At 43.3% G+C, this 18,031-nt stretch overlaps 1 protein-coding gene and 1 long non-coding RNA gene across 3 annotated transcripts in view; one reads left to right on the forward strand and one right to left on the reverse strand.

Annotated features, from left to right (window-relative positions):
- Window positions 1-18,031, forward strand: part of TSHZ2 (teashirt zinc finger homeobox 2) — a 455,675-nt gene extending 437,644 nt beyond the window's left edge. For both annotated transcript variants that reach the window (XM_058685993.1, XM_058685998.1), the window contains exon 3: window positions 15,500-18,031. Coding sequence is in view for 1 of the 2 variants with exons in the window: in XM_058685998.1 (XP_058541981.1) it covers window positions 15,500-15,501 (2 nt within the window). In the remaining variant the exon portion in view is untranslated. The remainder of the gene's footprint in view (window positions 1-15,499) is intronic.
- LOC131485954 (uncharacterized) lies at window positions 12,342-15,777 on the reverse strand. Its single transcript, XR_009249102.1, has 3 exons — window positions 15,690-15,777; window positions 12,935-13,818; window positions 12,342-12,714 (listed from the first exon to the last, which is right to left on the reverse strand). It is a non-coding gene; the product is annotated as an uncharacterized LOC131485954 (long non-coding RNA).

The raw sequence follows: 18,031 nt of genomic DNA on the forward strand, positions 1-18,031 counted from the left end.
TCCTGCCCCGGCCCCTGCCCCTGGCCTCCGAGGGTGCAGCTTGTGGGTACAGAACCCTCCAAACAAGTTTTCCATTCACTTTCTTGACACAAAAGTGAGAGGTGCACCCCACCGCTTTCATTTATAGCTATGCTTGAAAGGAGTGAAAGCTTCCTCGTGGATTTTATAAGTGAGACATTTAAAATCCCTATCATTGCTTCTCAACAGCTGACCCCAGGAGGGAGGAAAGCCTTGAATTCTTTCAAGGGAGGGGACCTAGTTCGGTGTTTTTTCAGTGCACAAACAGGATCACAGGTCAGGGTCTGAGGAGGCCTCTAGGAAGCAGAGAGGTTAGTGGTGATGGTGCAGGGGGAGGGGACAGGGGAGGGGTAAGAAGAGGGAGGTTCATCACTTCATGAACTGGCTGACCCTTTTGTAGAACGGTACCTCTGATCGTACCCACCTCGCTTTGGTTGTGGGGGCCTGTCTGTCCCCCACCAGCCTCACGGGGCACCTGACACCAGGTGACTCTTCATTATTTGGTAACAGCAGTCTTTGTAACTACTGAAGAGCAAACAGACCCCAGGGTCTTGACAGTCTCGTATGAATTCTTTGTTTGTATGGAAATTTAGTTGCTTACTCTTTGGAGAAGTAACTAGACCATCTTGGTGGGGACTTGTCAGTAATGGCCGTTACGTTTATAAGCAATAGTGGGTTACAAGTCTAAGTGCGTCGTGGGGTTTTTTCATATTTGTATGTGTCATGAAGGAATTTAACCCACACAAAAATGCAGATTTTGCAGTCGGGAGGGGAAAGAGGCGGTGGGGGGGAGGCAGAAAAAGAGAGACGGAAGCAAGGAATGTTGTAGGCGTATTGTACAAGTCATGTATTCTACTGAGTCTCTGCAGGAAGGGGAATTGATTAAATGGCAGTAATCAATAAATCAATCAATCCTACGTGACAGCAGTGGTTCTTAACCTCGAAGGCCCATTAGAACCCCCCGGGGAGCTTTTAAAAATCCCCATGCCCAGTTCCATACCCTCAACAAATTCAGGCAGAACCTCTGAGACTGAACCTAGGCATGAGTATTTCAGAGCTTCCAGGTGACTCCCAGGCGGAGTAAGGCCCGAGAGGAGAAGGTGCCAGAGGCACCAGGCACAGATGATTCTGCACCACTTACTAGCTGTGAACGCGGGCAAGCTTCTTAAAACCTCAAGTTTCCTCATCCGTCTTGAGGATGAAATTAGACGTCATTGGTTCAACACTTGGGCTCCAGGTCAAGAACACCCTTGGTTGAAAAATAGCAGGCGTTCCTTCATACTGTCGTCATCCAATGCATGTGAAGTCTGGGCCTCCAGGTGGCCGTCTGCAAAATGGCGGGGGCAGAGAGGATCCCTGAGGTCAATCACTTCCATTTTCGCAATTCCACAAAGGTAGAGCAATGGGAAAGGTAGGAAGAAAAACTCCTGTTTTCTCACTGATTGACACCCAGGAACCAGGCACTGGGTTGGCACTTGGGAGACTTGTCGAGCAAAATCGCCACCATTCCTGCCCTCCAAAAGGCTAGAGGAAAAGACAAAAGCATTAAACCACTACTCACACAAACATTATTGATGGTAAATTGGAGCTAGAGAGAGGAAAAAAAAAAACAACAACTCTCAATTTTTTTTTCTGGGATAAGAAAAGGTCTAGATTCGGAAAAGGAAAGGTCTTTCTGAGGACATGATACTGAAGCCAGTGGATGAGTGATCAAGTGTGAAGCAGAAATTATCCAGGCAGGGTCCTGGGAGACGCCTTCCAGGTAAGGCATACAGCAGGTGCAAAAACTGTGAGCTGGGAAGGGGCTTGACGTTTCTGAAGAGGTTTTGTTTGAAACATAAACGAATGAATAAAAAATCTTTTTTTCTTAGAACATCTCAAGGGACTCGAACGTTCCATACCATCCTTTGGGAAACATTCACAGAGTCCAACGAGACTGGATTAGAGATCCAGACAAATTTTGATTTCACTCCAGCTTCTCTAGGAAATGGCTGTGTGGGTGGAGCGGTGGAATTAACCTCCTGAACCTCTGGTTCTTCATTTGTCGTGAGGAAATAATTCATCTTTCCCAAATCTTTTGTGAGGATTGATAATTACCGGTAGTAATCAAATTGGTAAAGGGACCAGTTAATTTTATGAAGCAACAGGCTACGTGGGTGACAGAGAAACCTGGGTTCACATCCCATTCTATCACTCCCCAGGCACAAGATCTTGGTCCCATCACTTAAAGCTCTGTCTCTCAGTTTCCTGACCTCTGAAATGGGTTCATTGAGAGCTACATTTGGAGAATTTTATAAGAATTACACAAAATGACAGCAGTCAAGCTTCAGGCAAAGAGTAGGTACCCAATGAATGAAACGATCATTAAAAAGAAGGGGCACTCAAAATAAATTTAAGAAAATAATAACTTCTTTTTACTGTGTAACACGTGTAATAATACAATTTCATATTTGTTAAATTGTATTTTAGTTAGGATTGAATGAAATAATGTATGTCTTGTAAAGCACTTAACACATTATCATTATACAATACAATACGTTTGTGATGTTGGATATTAAGGGAAAAGGGTTTTGTGGAATTAAAACCGGGTGGGGGGCACTCTTCTTGGAAAGTGGGAGAGTTTACTGAATTATCTAAACATGGGTTCCAACCCACTAATCCCCTTTTCCAATGTAGACGACACTACCAACAGTGTTGCTGTGGGCTTAGACACGTAATCACAGGGGTGTAAAAAAAAAAAAAAAAAAAAAACTGCCCTGTTGATTTGTCATACTTGGAGGGCACGCTGTTCTTCCTAAACGCCAACAACTCACATTTAGGCAGCTGTGAAGTCCCCTAGCTGTGTCCATGCAGTGAATCTCACTGGGTTGTAAGTTAGTTGTAATAAATAACGTTTGGCTCTGCACTCCACTTAGAGAAGATAGGTTCCATTGTGAATCATGTCGTTGGCCGTTTGGACTTTAAGCTGTCCGGGTTGTTTATGGTGGTGTTTGCCAGCATCTAGACCTCTTTCAAACAATTTAAGTGCCCTTTTGGAGTATATGAATGTGGCTCAATAAAAATGGGTACAGGGAAATTGCTTGCTTTCTCTCTTCCCTGGCCGTGCACCAAAATCAACCATATATGAGAATTGTCAAATGTGAGTTCCATAATTGCCAAACATGAGATTGTAATTAACATAGAAACCACCAAGGACATTTTCCCTTCCCATTGTCAGGATGTTGTGCTGATCTTCGCCATCCTTCTAATTTATTTCTTGAGAGTACGACAACAGCTGGACAGTTTTTCAGTCCTTATTTTTCATTATATAGCCTTACTGAGCAGTGTGCCCTTAAAAGATTCTAGTTAGTTCCTTTGACAGCGATAAATATTGGCTAGCGAACAGGCTTTGAAGCCAGACAGACCTAAGTCCAAGTGCTGGCTCTACTATTTGCTGCCTATCGGAAATGGGTGAAATCGCTTAACCAATCTCAGCCTCTATTTTCTCATCATTAAATAGGGACAATGCGATCTACTATCAGTAAAGTGCAGAGCTCATCATAAGCACCTGATAAGATGGTCAGTATTATGACCGCTTTCGACCTTCTTCTTCTTAATAACCACATCAAATGTTTGGAAATGCTATTTCTTCCTTTCTTTTTATAAAAGGGGAAAACTTTTCTGAGTTCCACATCTGAATTGACAACTGATATCTTTTCAGCATTTAAAGCATGAACTAAAAAGCCTGTCTTCTACTTAGTTTTTTAAGTTTCCAGGACGAGAGAATAATTCATTTTCCAAGACCCAGTGATTATTTATATCTAACACATAAGCAAAATTTTATGTATGGATTTTCTTAATTGATTCTACATCTTATTCCATAGCCCTTTTGGGGTGCTATATTGTATGCAAGGAAATAAAGTCATAAAAGAAAATCACTTGTTTTTAGTATGAAATTTATTGTCAAATTGGTTTCCATACAACACCCAGTGCTCATCCCAACAAGTGCCCTCCTCAATACCCATCACCCACCCCCCTCCCTCCCACCCCCCATCAACCCTCAGTTTATTCTCAGTTTTTAAGAGTCTCTTATGGTTTGCCTCCCTCCCTCTCTAACTTTTTTATTTTTCCTTCCCCTCCCCCATGGTCTTCTGTTAAGTTTCTCAGGATCCACATAAGAGTGAAACCATATGGTATCTGTCTTTCTCTGTATGGCTTATTTCACTTAGCATCACACTCTCCAGTTCCATCCACGTTGCTACAAAAGGCCAGATTTCATTCTTTCTCTTGCCAAACAGTATTCCACTGTGTATATAAACCACAATTTCTTTATCCATTCGTCAGTTGGTGGACATTTAGGCTCTTTCCATAATTTGGCTATTGCTGCTATAAACATTGGGGTACAAGTGCCCCTATGCATCAGCACTCCTGTATCCCTTGGGTCAATTCCTAGCAGTGCTATTGCTGGGTCATAGGGTAGATCTATTTTTGACTTTTTGAGGAACCTCTACACTGTTTTCCAGAGTGGCTGCACCAGTTTGCATTCCCACCAACAGTGCAAGAGGGTTCCCGTTTCTCTACATCCTCTCCAGCATCTAGAGTCTCCTGATTTGTTCGTTTTAGCCACTTTGACTGGCATGAGGTGGTATTTCAGTGTGGTTTGATTTGTATTTCCCTGATGAGGAGTGATGTTGAGCATCTTTTCATGTGCCTGTTGGCCATCTGGATGTCTTCTTTAGAAAAGTGTCTATTCAAGCTTTCTGCCCATTTCTTCACTGGGTTAATTGTTTTTTGGGTATGGAGTTTGGTAAGTTCTTTATCGATTTTGGATACTAACCCTTTATCCGATATGTCATTTGCAAATATCTTTTCCCATTCCGTTGGTTGCCTTTTGGTTTTGTTGATTGTTTCCTTTGCAGTGCAGAAGCTTTTTATCTTCGTGAGGTCCCAATAGTTCATCTTTGCTTTTAATTCCCTTGCCTTTGGAGATGTGTCAAGTAAGAAATTGCTGTGGCTGAGGTCAGAGAGGTTTTTTCCTGCTTTCTCCTCTAAGGTTTTGATGGTTTCCTGTCTCACATTCAGGTCCTTTATCCATTTTGAGTTTATTTTTATGAATGGTGTAAGAAAATGGTCTAGTTTCATTCTTCTGCATGTTGCTGTCCAGTTCTCCCAGCACCATTTGTTAAAGAGACTGTCTTTTTCCACTGGATACTCTTTCCTGCTTTGTCAAAGATTAGTTGGCCGTACTTTTGTGGGTCCAATTCTGGAGTCTCTATTCTATTCCACTGGTCTATGTGTCTGTTTTTGTGCCAATACCATGCTGTCTTGATGATTACAGCTTTGTAGAAGAGGCTCAAGTCTGGGATAAGAAAATCACTTTTCATTTTATTTTTTTTTTTTTAGAGAGAGTGCGAGCAGGGGTGAGAGGCAGAAGGAGTGAGAGAGAGAGAGAATCCTAAGCAGGCTCCCTGTTCAGCGCAGAGCCCAACTACACGGGGATCGATCCCATGACCCTGGGATCATGACCTGAGCTAAAATCAAGAGTTAGACACTCAACTGACTGAGCCTCCCAGGTGTCTCAGAAAATCACTTTTTTATACTTTTTTTAAAAAGTTTATTATTATTTTGAGAGAGAGAGAGAGAGAGAGAGCACATGTGGGGGAGAGTCAGAGATAGAGGGAGATACAGAATCTGAAGCAGGCTCCAGGCTCCAAGCTGCCAGTACAGAGTCTGACTCGGGGCCCAAACTCACAGACCATGCAATCATGACCTGAGCCGAAATCAGACACTTAGCCAACTGAGTCACCCAGGTGCCCCCCAAAAATTGCTGTTTTAAATCTACATTCTTATTGTGTACCAGGCACCATGTGTGGAAGGTACTGTTATTAACCTCATTTTGCAGATGTGGAAATTTAGATTCAGAGACGATGGGTCATTTCCCCCAACATCACACAGCTAATGAATGACAGAGCCAAGCTATTAACAAATACACCAAAGGAAAATGGAGAGTGAATACAAAAAGAAGTTAATGAGTATAGACTGGAGCCCTAAGAGGCTACATAGTTGTTAAAGTGGGGCTACCAAATGGACACTGAGCTTCCTAGTAGTGAAAGCAAAAATGGAAACATGACCCATCCCAAGATTCATCTTTTCCATAAAGAAAATGTATATACCAGGATTTAAGAATAAGCAAAATCTTTCCTGATGCTGAATGTCCGGCAGAAATCTCATGCATAACTTCTGTGATAGAATGCAACAGAGATAGTAGGAGGTTCCCACGGTAAAAAACCAAATATTTAAAACTGAAACCATTCCTTCCTGCAAAAATATGTTTTACTTAACACAGGGTTCCATGTCTTTCGTCGATAATTATCCGATCTGAGCTTTGTCAAAGCATCATACTGAGAAAAGATACGTGTTAAAATGCTAGTTGGGGAAGGGAGCGGAGGATGCTTTTCTCTGCCTTATCATTTTTATTTAGATTGACGTACCTTTGGTAATAATTAGGGATAACTGTACAGCAGTTAAGATTCCATAATCCCATTATTAGTTGTCAGGAGATTTTCACAGGGCAAACCCCCATGCCGTTCCATTCATTTCTGTCTCTTAACTACTTGGGTGGTCTTGAAGTTGAAGAGTGAGCTTTAAGGAGAAGATTTTCTTCTGTCACTGAAATCTTCTGGCACGTAAGGAAGGACACAAATGATACCTAGTGACAGCGTCCGCGCCACTCTCTGGAGGCCCCGCGTCTTCTTGCCTGACATTTTTGTTGTTGCTGTTGTTGTGGTCCAAGATGTCACCCTGTGTCTGCCAGTTTCAGTCCGCAGCCATTCCAAATGCAGTGGTGAAGAGATTTGAAACCATTTCTAGGGATGCCCATGAAGTAGACCAAAGGGGAAATTGTTTGTAAAATTATTTCCAATACATCCACTCGGTAAGACACTCAGAAGTCGATAGTATAGGGTGGAGGTCAGCTTAGAAAGTGTTCGCTCTGGCACTGATAAAAAAAAAGGGGGGGGTGCGGGGGGAAGAGGGGTGCCTGGGTGGCTCAATCGGTTAAGCATCTGACTCTTGATTTTGGCTCAGGTCATGATCTCATGGTTCCTGAGCTCAAGCCCCGCATCAGGCTCCGTGCTGAGAATGTGGAGGCTGCGTGGGATTCTCTCTCTCTCTCTCCCTCTCTGTCTGCCCCTCCCCTGCTCCCTCTCTCTCTCTCTCTCTCTCAAAATAAATAAATAAACTTAAAAAAAAAAATGGGCGCCTGGGTGGCTCAGTCAGTTAGGGGTCCGACTTCAGCTCAGGTCATGATCTCACAGTTCATGGGTTCGAGCTCCACATCAGGCTCTGCGCGGACAGCTGAGAGCCAGGAACCTGTTTCAGATTCTGTGTGTGTGTGTGTGTGTGTGTGTGTGTGTGTGTCTGCCCCTCCCTCACTTGTGCATGCTCTCGCTCTCTCTCTCTTTCTCAAAAATAAATAAACATTTAAAAAGAACCCACAGAAAAACTCGCCTTTAGGAGCTGTGGGCAGTTGGCTGACTGGTTTGTGTCATGGAGCATATATCATACATTTGAGACTCATGGTTGATTTATCACAAGTTCTGCTTTAGAAGAGGAAGTTCAAAAGTTGAGATTTTCCAGTGTGTCGAATGTGACCTATGTGTCATCCGGATTTAGACCTTCCAAGGAGAGGACAACCAAGAGCCAAGATCAATAATACTTCTGAGTCCTATTCTTCAAGGGTCTAATCAAACACCCCCTTGACAAAGAATCTGTGGTCTCGGGTCCGATGTCAGGAATAATTTGTTTGGCGGTTAAGAGTAAAAGCTCTGAAATCCAGAGAAGACATATTCCAGTTGAATATCCTAATATCCATTCCCATTTATTGTCAGGTCACCTTGGGTAAGTCACTTCAGTCACCTAAACATTAACTTTTTCCCCTATGATTTTGGACACCCCCTCCCCGGACTACTGACGTGATTAACGGAAATAATGCATAAGTGGCGGGCCCAAGATCAATAGTCATTCCCCACGTGTTACTTTTATAGAACTTTTAATTTTCTTATTGACTCAACCTCTTTGAGATTTGTTATAAGAAAGATAAAGTCCCAGAGGGCCTGGGTGGCTCAGTTGGGTAAGCGTCTGACGCTTACTTGTGGCTCAGGTCATGATCTCACAACCCGTGAGTTCGAGCTCTGAGCCAGGCTCCATCCTGACAGCGCGGAGCCTGCTTGGGATTCTCTGTCTCCCTCTTTCTCTGCCCCTCTCCCCCCTGCCCCTCCTCCATGCTCTCTCTCTCTCTCTCTCTCTCTCTCTCTGTCTCTCTCAAAATAAATAAATAAGTAAATAAATACACATTAAAAAAAGAAGAAAGATAAGATAAGGTCCCTCTCATCACTCAGAAAGTCAGCCACCTCATTCTGTCTGGCTTATTCTGTGGCCTCCTCTTTTCAAGAGCAATTCACCTCAGTGTCTGCTTTCAATGGCGGGAAAACTACCTGGAAGAAAGAAATCAAGAAAAGGCACAAACACATCAGATAATACTTTAAAATATCACCCACCTGCTTACACGGGGCTGTGTCTGGCACATGAAAAGCATTCAATACATATAAGCAATTACTTTTTTGGTTCTAAAAACTGAAATTGGTCCGCCAAAGTTTAAGGGTTTCTGCACACAGAGATTTCTCTTAGGAAAAATTAGGTGAAGCACTAATGATGAAATTCAGCAATGTAGGTGAGCCAATTTGGATTTTCAAGTTGTGAAATCAATTTGAAAAAATATTAACTGCAGGTTTCTCCCAGGATGACATGGTTGGGAATCACACGTTTCCATAACCACTTTCCTTTCTTATCACAGCCTTTTTTTTTAATAATAGACTTTATATATTTTCAGCTTTTATAGTTCACTTTTTTTTTTCATTTTTAACCAAACGGTTTTAAGAAGCCCTGAATTCAGAGTCAGATATTCTAATTCCATCACTAATCATTATAGGAGCAAATTATTTAAACTCCCACGGCCTCAATATTTTTATCTTTGGGGCTACTACTATTTATCCAATATATTTCAGAAAAGTGTAGATAGATAGATATAGATAGATAGATACAATGTATATAAGATACATTATGTAGAATTTGAAAAGATGTAAATTGTTTCAAAATGGCAAAATAATTTATTGTTTGAACTTAAAAGTACCAAGTAGATGGCAAAGTCTCCTCCTGTCCATTTGTTTCCTTGGACTAATTGTTCTAATCTCTTCTCTTTTTTTCTTTACATGCTCTAAGTTGTCTCTTTCATAGAAGTAGAGATAGGATTCCAGGTGAACCTATTGTTCTCTTTTGTATTATCTTAGTCTTAAATACTTTAAAATTCTTCTTTCATGGGGTCTTTAGGACTTCATTCGCTCAGCAAGTATTTATCAATTACCTCCTTTGTGTCAGACATTGGCCTATCTGCTTGGGAAACTATTATGATCTAAAACACAGTCCAGGGGCACCTGAGTGGCTCAGGTGGTTAAGCATCCGACTTTGGCTCAGGTCATCATCTCACAATCTGTGAGTTCAAGCCCCACGTTGGGCTCTGCGCTGACAGCTTGGAGCCTGGAACCTGCTTCAGATTCTGTGTCTCCCTCTCTCTCTGCCCCTCCCCTGCTCACGCTCTCTGTCTCTCTCTCAAAAAGAAATGAACATTTTAAAAAGCTAATAAATAAATAAATAAACTTTAAAAAAAAAAAAAGAAAGAAAAGGAAAACAGGGTTTTTCCTAAGTGCAGGGGAGATCACCCAAAGACTCTCAGCTGGGAGCAAACAGGGAGGGACTGCTTCGATCTATTTAAGGTTTTCCTAAGCTGACTTTGTTTGCCATACGGAAAATGATCGGCAGGACCCAGAGAAGGGCAAGGCGGCCCAGTGACAGGACACTACGGTCCCCTGGAGACGAGGCGCACGGGCTGGAACTGGGGCGTTGGAGAAAGGCATGGAAATAGATCCTGGCGAGGAATCGTAGGACGAGGTGCCTGGAATCAGCCGACTTTCTGGCCCGAGCAACTGAGCAGTTTGAACTTCCATTTCCCGTGAAAAGAAACCCAGGAGGAGGACCGGGCGGGGGCCGGGGAACTCGAGCTCCCTGCTTTTGCGAAAGTTGCCTCGGACGTAACTTGTGAGATGTGCCCAGAGACGCGTCAAGGAGCCAGTTGGATGTGTGCATCTGGAACACAGATACTCCATGTTACAAACCGGATGCTGCTGTCTACACGGGGCTCATGTAGAGTAGGGGGGGCCTCACCCTTCGCACACCCAGCGTGGACATTTCCCAGTAAACTTTTTAGGATTTCCCCTTTACTATCCAGAAAGGAAATTCATAGGTCAGATGACCAGCCTAGACACATAATTTTGACAAGGATTCGTCTGATGCAGTGACCATACGATGAGAAACAAAAGGAAAACGTTGGGGCCCTAAAGTTGACCGGATCAGGTCTTCTCGAGTGGGAATAGGTTCACTCGGTATCCTGTTAAATGCAGATTCTGAGTTCAGCAGGGCTGGGGACCTGTGTTCTGCATTTCTTTTTTTTTATTACTGTTTATTTATTTGTGAGAGCGGGGGAGGGGCAGAGAGAGAGGGAGACACAGACTCTAAGCAGGCTCCAGGCTCCGAGCTGTCAGCACAGAGCCCAGCGCGGGGCTCGAACCCACGAACTGCGAGATCATGGCTTGAGCCAAGTCGCTTGGCCGACTGAACCCCCCGGGCCCCCCAGTGTTCTGCGTTTCTAACAAACTCCCAGGTAAGTCAGGGCTGCTGTTCTGTGGGCCATCCTCAGGGACGAGGTCCTCAAAGGGTGATGAGATAGTCCACTGCGTGCTCCTAAGTGCAGACTCCCTGTGAACATGGCAGTAACGAGTGCAAGGTCAGTTCGGGGCTGTGGAATGGGCGTCTCGAATACCACAGTGGAGGGGCGCCTGGGTGGCACAGTCGGTTGAGCGTCCGACTTCAGCCAGGTCACGATCTCGCGGTCCGTGAGTTCGAGCCCCGCGTCGGGCTCTGGGCTGACGGCTCGGAGCCTGGAGCCTGTTTCCGATTCTGTGTCTCCCTCTCTCTCTGCCCCTCCCCCGTTCATGCTCTGTCTCTCTCTGTCTCAAAAATAAATTAATTAAAATGTTGAAAAAAAAAATTAAAAAAAAAAAAATACCCCAGTGGCAACGCCAGAGGTGACTTAATTTTTTTCAACGGCAAATAACTCCCATGAAAATTCCAAAGAAAACAAACCAGTTTCTCTCTGTTTGCAAGCCAGCTTTATTTCTGGACAACGCAGAGTCTATGAAACTGTGCACAAAAGACTTTGGGCTTATATGTGAAATGGAATTCGGTTCCAGGCTCAAAGAATTACAAAACGTTTGCCACTATGTCAGTGGTTCTGAACCGCTGTGTTAATAACGTTGCTCTCTGCCTTGGGGACATTTGGCAACGTCCGGGGATATTTTGGGCTGTCACAGCTCAAAGGTGAGGGGACTGCTCCTGGAATCTGGTGGGTAACGGTCAGAGATAATGCTAAAAACCCTACAAAGCAAGGGACAGTCCTCCACAACAAAGAATTATCCAGCCCAGAGGCACCTGGGTGGCTCAGTCGGTTGAGCGTTCGACTTCAGCTCGGGTCATGATCTCGTGGTTCTTGAGTTCGAGCCCAGCATCAGGTTCTGCACTGACAGCTCAGAGCCTGGAACCTGCTTCGGATTCTGTGTCCCCCTCTTTCTCTGCTCCTCCCCCGCTTGTCCTCTCTCTCTCTTTCTCTCGGTCTCTCTGTCTCTCTCTCTCTCTAAAATAAATATTTCAAGTAAATAAATAAATATTGAAAAGAAAGGATTTTCTAGCCCAAAATATCAACAGTGCCAAGGTTGAGAAACCTCACTCTACAGAGCGATTTTCAAAAATGGTGCAGGATGAGGGAGTCCATCACCTTGACAGAAGCTGTCCCACACATCGCAAGGTGTCCAGCATTCCCAGCCCCTAACCATGAAACGCTGGTGCTGTGCCCAGCGTTGTTGCAACCACAAGAGTCACCCCAGGGACAACAGTGCCGCTCGGAGAAGAACGGGACAAACTAGAGAAAGAGAGAGGCAGGCCTGAGCGAGGGCGTGGAAAGGAAGGCCAACCAAAATGATTTGCCAGAGGGATTAAAAATCGTAGCATGGCCAAATTAAAGTAGATATAATTCTACCCATCTGTTGGTGGCTGTGTAATTAATACAAAAATAATTACATCTCTTCGCCTGGCTCTCCCTCACAAACTCTCCTTAATGAACACTGCCAATGACTTTTTAGATATGTAATTAAAAATTTTATTTATTTCTGTTTTATTTTTATAGTAGTAACTTCACGTATTAGAGAGGGGGGGAAAAACCCACGCAGCCACAAAGCGTGCCCTCGACAACCAGCGGAAACGCAAGCGAAATTATTTTACACACCTCATTCTGAACAGTGAGAAGTAAAACCAGTAGCTCTCATCCCTGCATTTTCTAGTGCTGATTTTCTGGCCGGGTCTCGTCTTTAGACCTACAGAAAGCTAAAGTGCTTCTCCTTCTTCTAAGATAAGAAATCGTAAGAAAAGATACATCGTCCCAAAGTGGACCAAGATTCAGTTCTCTTCTTTACCATTCTCTTTTAGGACAGGAACACTGACCTTCCAGAAGAATCCATCACTTCAGTCCATCGTGGTGGAATGGAAGGAGATCTGTCGGGTAGAAATAACATCAGTGTCCTGTTTAAATAGAAGACGCTCGTATCTAGAATTCAACTCAGTAACTAACTGTACAGATAAACTCTTGGAGAAATGCCTCTGAATTATTAATAATGTTAGTGTTTAACACTTTACGGCATTACCACATCACCCCAGACCGTATGGTTTAAAAGCCCAGACAACCCTGAACCTGAGTATCTTTTCTCCCACCTACCAGCCAGGTGACCGCAGGCTGAACAGTTTCACCTCTCTAAATTTCCATCTCACAGGCTGTTAAGTGTAGACACGTATTCCCTCCCGCATTGCAGCATCATGACGCTGACGTGTGGGGAGGCATGGGCTTAGCGTGGGTAGCATAGAAGGAACGCAGGGAATGTCAAGTTATCAGTACAACAGGCTCCTTTGATGCTGAGGGCCCCAAAGAGCCAAGGAACCTGAGCAAAGAACCACAGAAAGTCAATAATGAGGTCAGGACTGAGATCCTAGGAGCTGAGCGACTTCTTTGCTTTTACACAAGCTATGTCATGAAGCTATTTTCCAGGAAATTAACACTCAAGCCTATCTGTGAGAGTTTTGTGGGGAAGAAAAGAGTCATCAAACAAATCTAGGCGGCACTGGGTTAACTAAAGACACATTGTGTTTCGTTGGGTTGGTTTTTGGTGGCAGGACTTCTCAGAACCTTTAAGGTGCTAATGTGTATTATGAATTTCCAAGAAGGGGGTCTATAATATAATATAAGTACTTTTTCCTTCTCCTTGCTCCCCTTCCCAGAGCAAACTCTGACCTAAGAGAAACCCAGCCAGAGAAGTCGGGGTGTTGATCAAATCTCAAACAGGTTCGAGGAAGTGCCAAGTGAAACAAGGCTCTCTAAAACCAGTGTCACGTTCATGTCATGTCAGGGAGGAGAGACGGGGGCCTCGAATAGAGTGCGTGTGAACCCTCCACCCGAGGCCTCATCCTGCCTCACAGTGGAAGGCACTTTCACCCCTTAAGATCGGCTGTCTCTTCCTCTTTCTTTGATCCATCATCACTCTCCTCCTCAAGTCTCCGGATCTGCCAGGGGGTTCCAACCACGTCAGAAGGAAGACTACTTGGTCTCTGAAATGCAAACAAAGTGTCAAAGGGAAAGGACTCCCTCCACGGACCGTGACCATTTGTAATCTAGATGGGGGCACGGGGGGGGGGGGGGGGGGTGAACTGACCATAGAAGCTTCCAAATGAAAGACCCAAATTTAAAGCCATCCTCTGCTTTTATTGACTTGGCTTGACTTTGGACAAGTCACGAGCCTCCTTGAGACTTTTCTCTCTGGTTTTTAAAATGGGATGATTTCAAGTGTTAGTGGTAATATGGGTAAAGTATCCGGCATTTGGTAGGTATATAGTAACTATATGTACTTTAAGTATATATACCAAAGGAATCGCTTATAACGCCCGTTGTGGTTATTTTGTGGATAATTTCTCTACACACATCAAATGCCAACAATTTTCAACTTGTCTTTATTCTTCTAGAAACTTGGAGGCTTTTCTTTTCCAAAAAAATACTTGTATCTAAGTCCAAGGTGTTTTTCCTCACTGAAATGGGCAAAACCACTAAATCCTAAGATGTACACAAGGAGTGCCATCCACATTGGGCTAATGGAAATTATGTGCATTCTTACAGTACTCCAAATAGCACATATCTGAAGAAAAAAAAAAAATTCTCCCAGTTAATCTCCTGTAGCAAAGCACACTTTTAAGTCACACTTCCCCAACCACAACAATGTTCCTATCTCTTGACTCGGGAATTTCACCTTTGGCAATTTAAACCTATGAATATATCCCAGCAGACTGCAAGGCTTTAAACACAAAGATGTTTATCACAGCGTTACCTACTATTGAATACCAACTGGAAGCAAATGCAACGTCCAACCTCATGAGAATGTGTTAGTAAATTCTGATAATATAGGTGACAGAACTCGTGTAGCTATTTACAACGAGGCCTCCAAGTTGTGGAGGCTGATGGAAATCAGAGAAGAACATTACATAGCGGGTACTTACGACTGTGAACACTTAACAAAAATGCATGGAGAAAGAAAACTAGAAGGAAATACAGCCAAATGTGAACAGGAGCCTTGTCTGGATGGTGGAGCCATAGGTGAATTTTTTTTTTCTTTTTCAGAATGCTTTATAGCGGGAAAGTCATACACTATAGGTTTCAATTTTGGAAAGACACGCTAAGCATAAAATTCACCATCCTGACCATTTTCAGGCACACAGTTCAGTGGCATTACGCACATTCACATTGTTGTGCACTCCTGTTCACCTCCAGAACTGGTTTCGTCTTGCAAGGTTGAAACTCTACACATTAGACAATGATTGCCCAGCCCCCAGCCCCTGGCCGCGACCAGTTCTGTTTTGTGTTTCTTTAAGTTGGACTATTCTAGGTACCTCCTGGAAGAAAAGTCATACAGTGTCTTACGACTGCCTTATTTTCTCTTAACACAATGTCCTCAAGGTTCATCCATGCTGTCAGAACGCATCAAAATTTCCTTCCCTTTTAAGACCGAATAATGTCCCATTGTACGTATACGGACCACATTTTGTTTATCATTCGTCCGTCAGCGGATATTTGGGTGGCTTCCTCCTTCTGGCTGTTGTGAATAATGCTGTTATGAACATGAATGTATAAATATCTCTTCCATACGTTATACGTTAGAGGTGTTTCCCCCTAAACTGCCACCACTGAGCTATTCCTCAGAAAATAATGTATCTTTTTCTGTTGTTCTGACTCCCGTTACAGGACAAATGCCTTAGTTTCAACTTTCCAGCCTGGATCGCCTCACACTGAATCCGTCTACCACCTGCTTCTGACATTGAACTCCTCCTGACACCCTGCTCTGAGAAGACCGCCAAAAAATATATATATATATATCTATATATATATATCTATATATATATCACCCCAGCCATCCCTCTTCATTCTTACTAACAATTTGGTAATGAAGTATTGATTTCCACTTCTCTGCTTATGGACGATATTAGATTTTCATTGATAAACTGCAATGAGGCAGTCTCCTCTCCACGGTCCCCTTTCCACTGTCACGAGAAAACCAAGTGCCACTGAAGAAAAATAATGACTGAGAACACTGATGTGCTTATTTCGTCGGTCTGAAACACTTGGCAGGAAAGGGCGGGGAGGGGGAGGGGGGTAGCAGTCTTCATAGTTCAACGTCCAAGCGAGCTGCACGAGATGCAGACCCTTGGACGCTTACTTTTCACCGTAATGTCCATTTCCTATTTATAACCCCTCTGGGAACGTTTGTCTAAAGGAAATGTTTCTGTTCAGAGCAACAATTACGGTTGCACCTGGATTGCCCAGTCCTGCCCCTGCACCGGGGAGCCATGAATCACCGCCAAGTGGAAGAATTATTAAGTTAGACCAGACTTGGAGCCAAGAAAACCTCCGAACTATGTTCATCTTCTGTGAAAGTTGTTCCAACAGTTGGGCTTAACCGTGTTGCTGCCAAAGACTCTTTCCCAAGCAGAGGCGGGCATCCTTTTCTCGTGTCCTCGTCGGTTACAAAAACACGGTTTTAAGTGCGCGCGCGAGACCTGCAAGCTGGCAGCGCTGGGGAAGTTGGTGAAATGCAGGATCTGGACGAAAGCAAGAAGGTGAGATGGCTGCAGGGTGGAAAGTGCAGCAGCTCATCCTTCCTGGTGATCTCTTTCCGCAGAACCTGTTGTTTATGGACTTGGAAACACCGCTGAGCCCGAACGGCAACAGAAAGCATGAAATAAGGTGTCCATTTTAAATGTGTTCCTGCAACTTTTTTCATTAAAACTTTGAGGGCCCAGTTTTAATTTGCGGAATATTCCCGTTAATAATGAGATCTAATTAAGACATCCATTAAAAGCCCGTTAAAGTTAATTTAACGTAAAAATTCCAATAGAGCTGTATTAGATTTTCTCCATTAAATTAACGTTATGGATTTTTAACGGATGTCTTAATTATACATTATTATTAACGGGAATACTGTATTACACAGATTAAAATCAGGTCCTAAGTCAACTTGGAAAAGCTAAGAGCATGTTTTAATATTAAAAGTCTTGCATACCTAGTGCACAGTTTGGAAATTCAGGGGTAGATCTGTTTACTCCAGTTGAGCATTTTCTATACAACTGAAAGCAATCTATAAATAGAAAAATCTATCACTGCATTTAAACAATGAATCTCCTTATTCTCAAAGGACAAATGAAGTCTGGATTGTGTTATAAACTGCTACTCAGCTATAGGCGAAATATTTAAGCTATTCTAGGTACAACACTAGGAACTAGATGATTCTGAAACAAACAAACAAAAACCAATTTCCTTCTTGTTGTTGTTGCTTTAATTACCAAGGTTATCGCACACAAAAAAAGCTCAACACCAACAAAACGAAACCAAATGTCTTCTTCACCATTTCTCCTGGAAGCCGCCTGTTGAAATTGCTTTGGAAATTTTGACATGATCCCTAAATTCAACATTGGGATTTAAAAAAAAAAAAAAAAAAAAAAAAAACTTCTTATTTACCTCCTAGGGAAAGTGTTGCCCTTATGCCACATATAATAGCAAATTGCTTTTTTTATGGCATGCATAACCTAGATGGGAAAAAATATGGCGCTTCGGGGAAGGAGGGAAAAAGTAAATGAAGTTCCAGGAATGTCATTCTGAAGTAATGAGGCATGGACAGAAAATATACCCCTCACATCATCGGATTGAGATGGCAGTCGAAATAGCTTCATTGGAGTGTCAGTACTCATCCATCAATCAATCACCCACAAGAAAAAATAGCAAACGGGGCGGCTTTTATGGGATTTACTCATGGGCATAGGGAATAGCGGCTCAAATGTAGTTCTGACATGAAAAGCAAGGTGCTGATATTATTTTTTATGATGGGAGGATCATAAAGTGAATTGAGAACAGCGAGGTCTGTCTTTGCTCGACCTATTCAACCAGAAATGAATGGAGCTCAACTGGAAAGGAACAGTCTTCACATGGGTTAAGATCGAAGGGTGGGCTCTACTGAGCACTGTCCTTCGACAACAAAATTCTATCAAAGGAAAATCAGTGCATTAGCATTGGGGCTCCTGAAGCTGTTAAAAATCGCCTGCTCCAACCCAGGGTTATTGGATCAAGTTACGTAATCCAGATCCCGCTGCTGCTACCCCTTCAGAAGCAGATTCCTGAGCTCTTGTTCCAACGGGTGGGGGGGGGGACAGTACAATTCTCAACTCCGTGGAAATTGTTTCCCTTCTAAGAAAGAAAAAATAAATCATCTGCTTCGACATCTAA

Source organism: Neofelis nebulosa, chromosome 9 (assembly GCF_028018385.1).
Source record: "Neofelis nebulosa isolate mNeoNeb1 chromosome 9, mNeoNeb1.pri, whole genome shotgun sequence".
In the NCBI taxonomy this organism is placed as follows: Eukaryota; Metazoa; Chordata; class Mammalia; order Carnivora; family Felidae; genus Neofelis; species Neofelis nebulosa.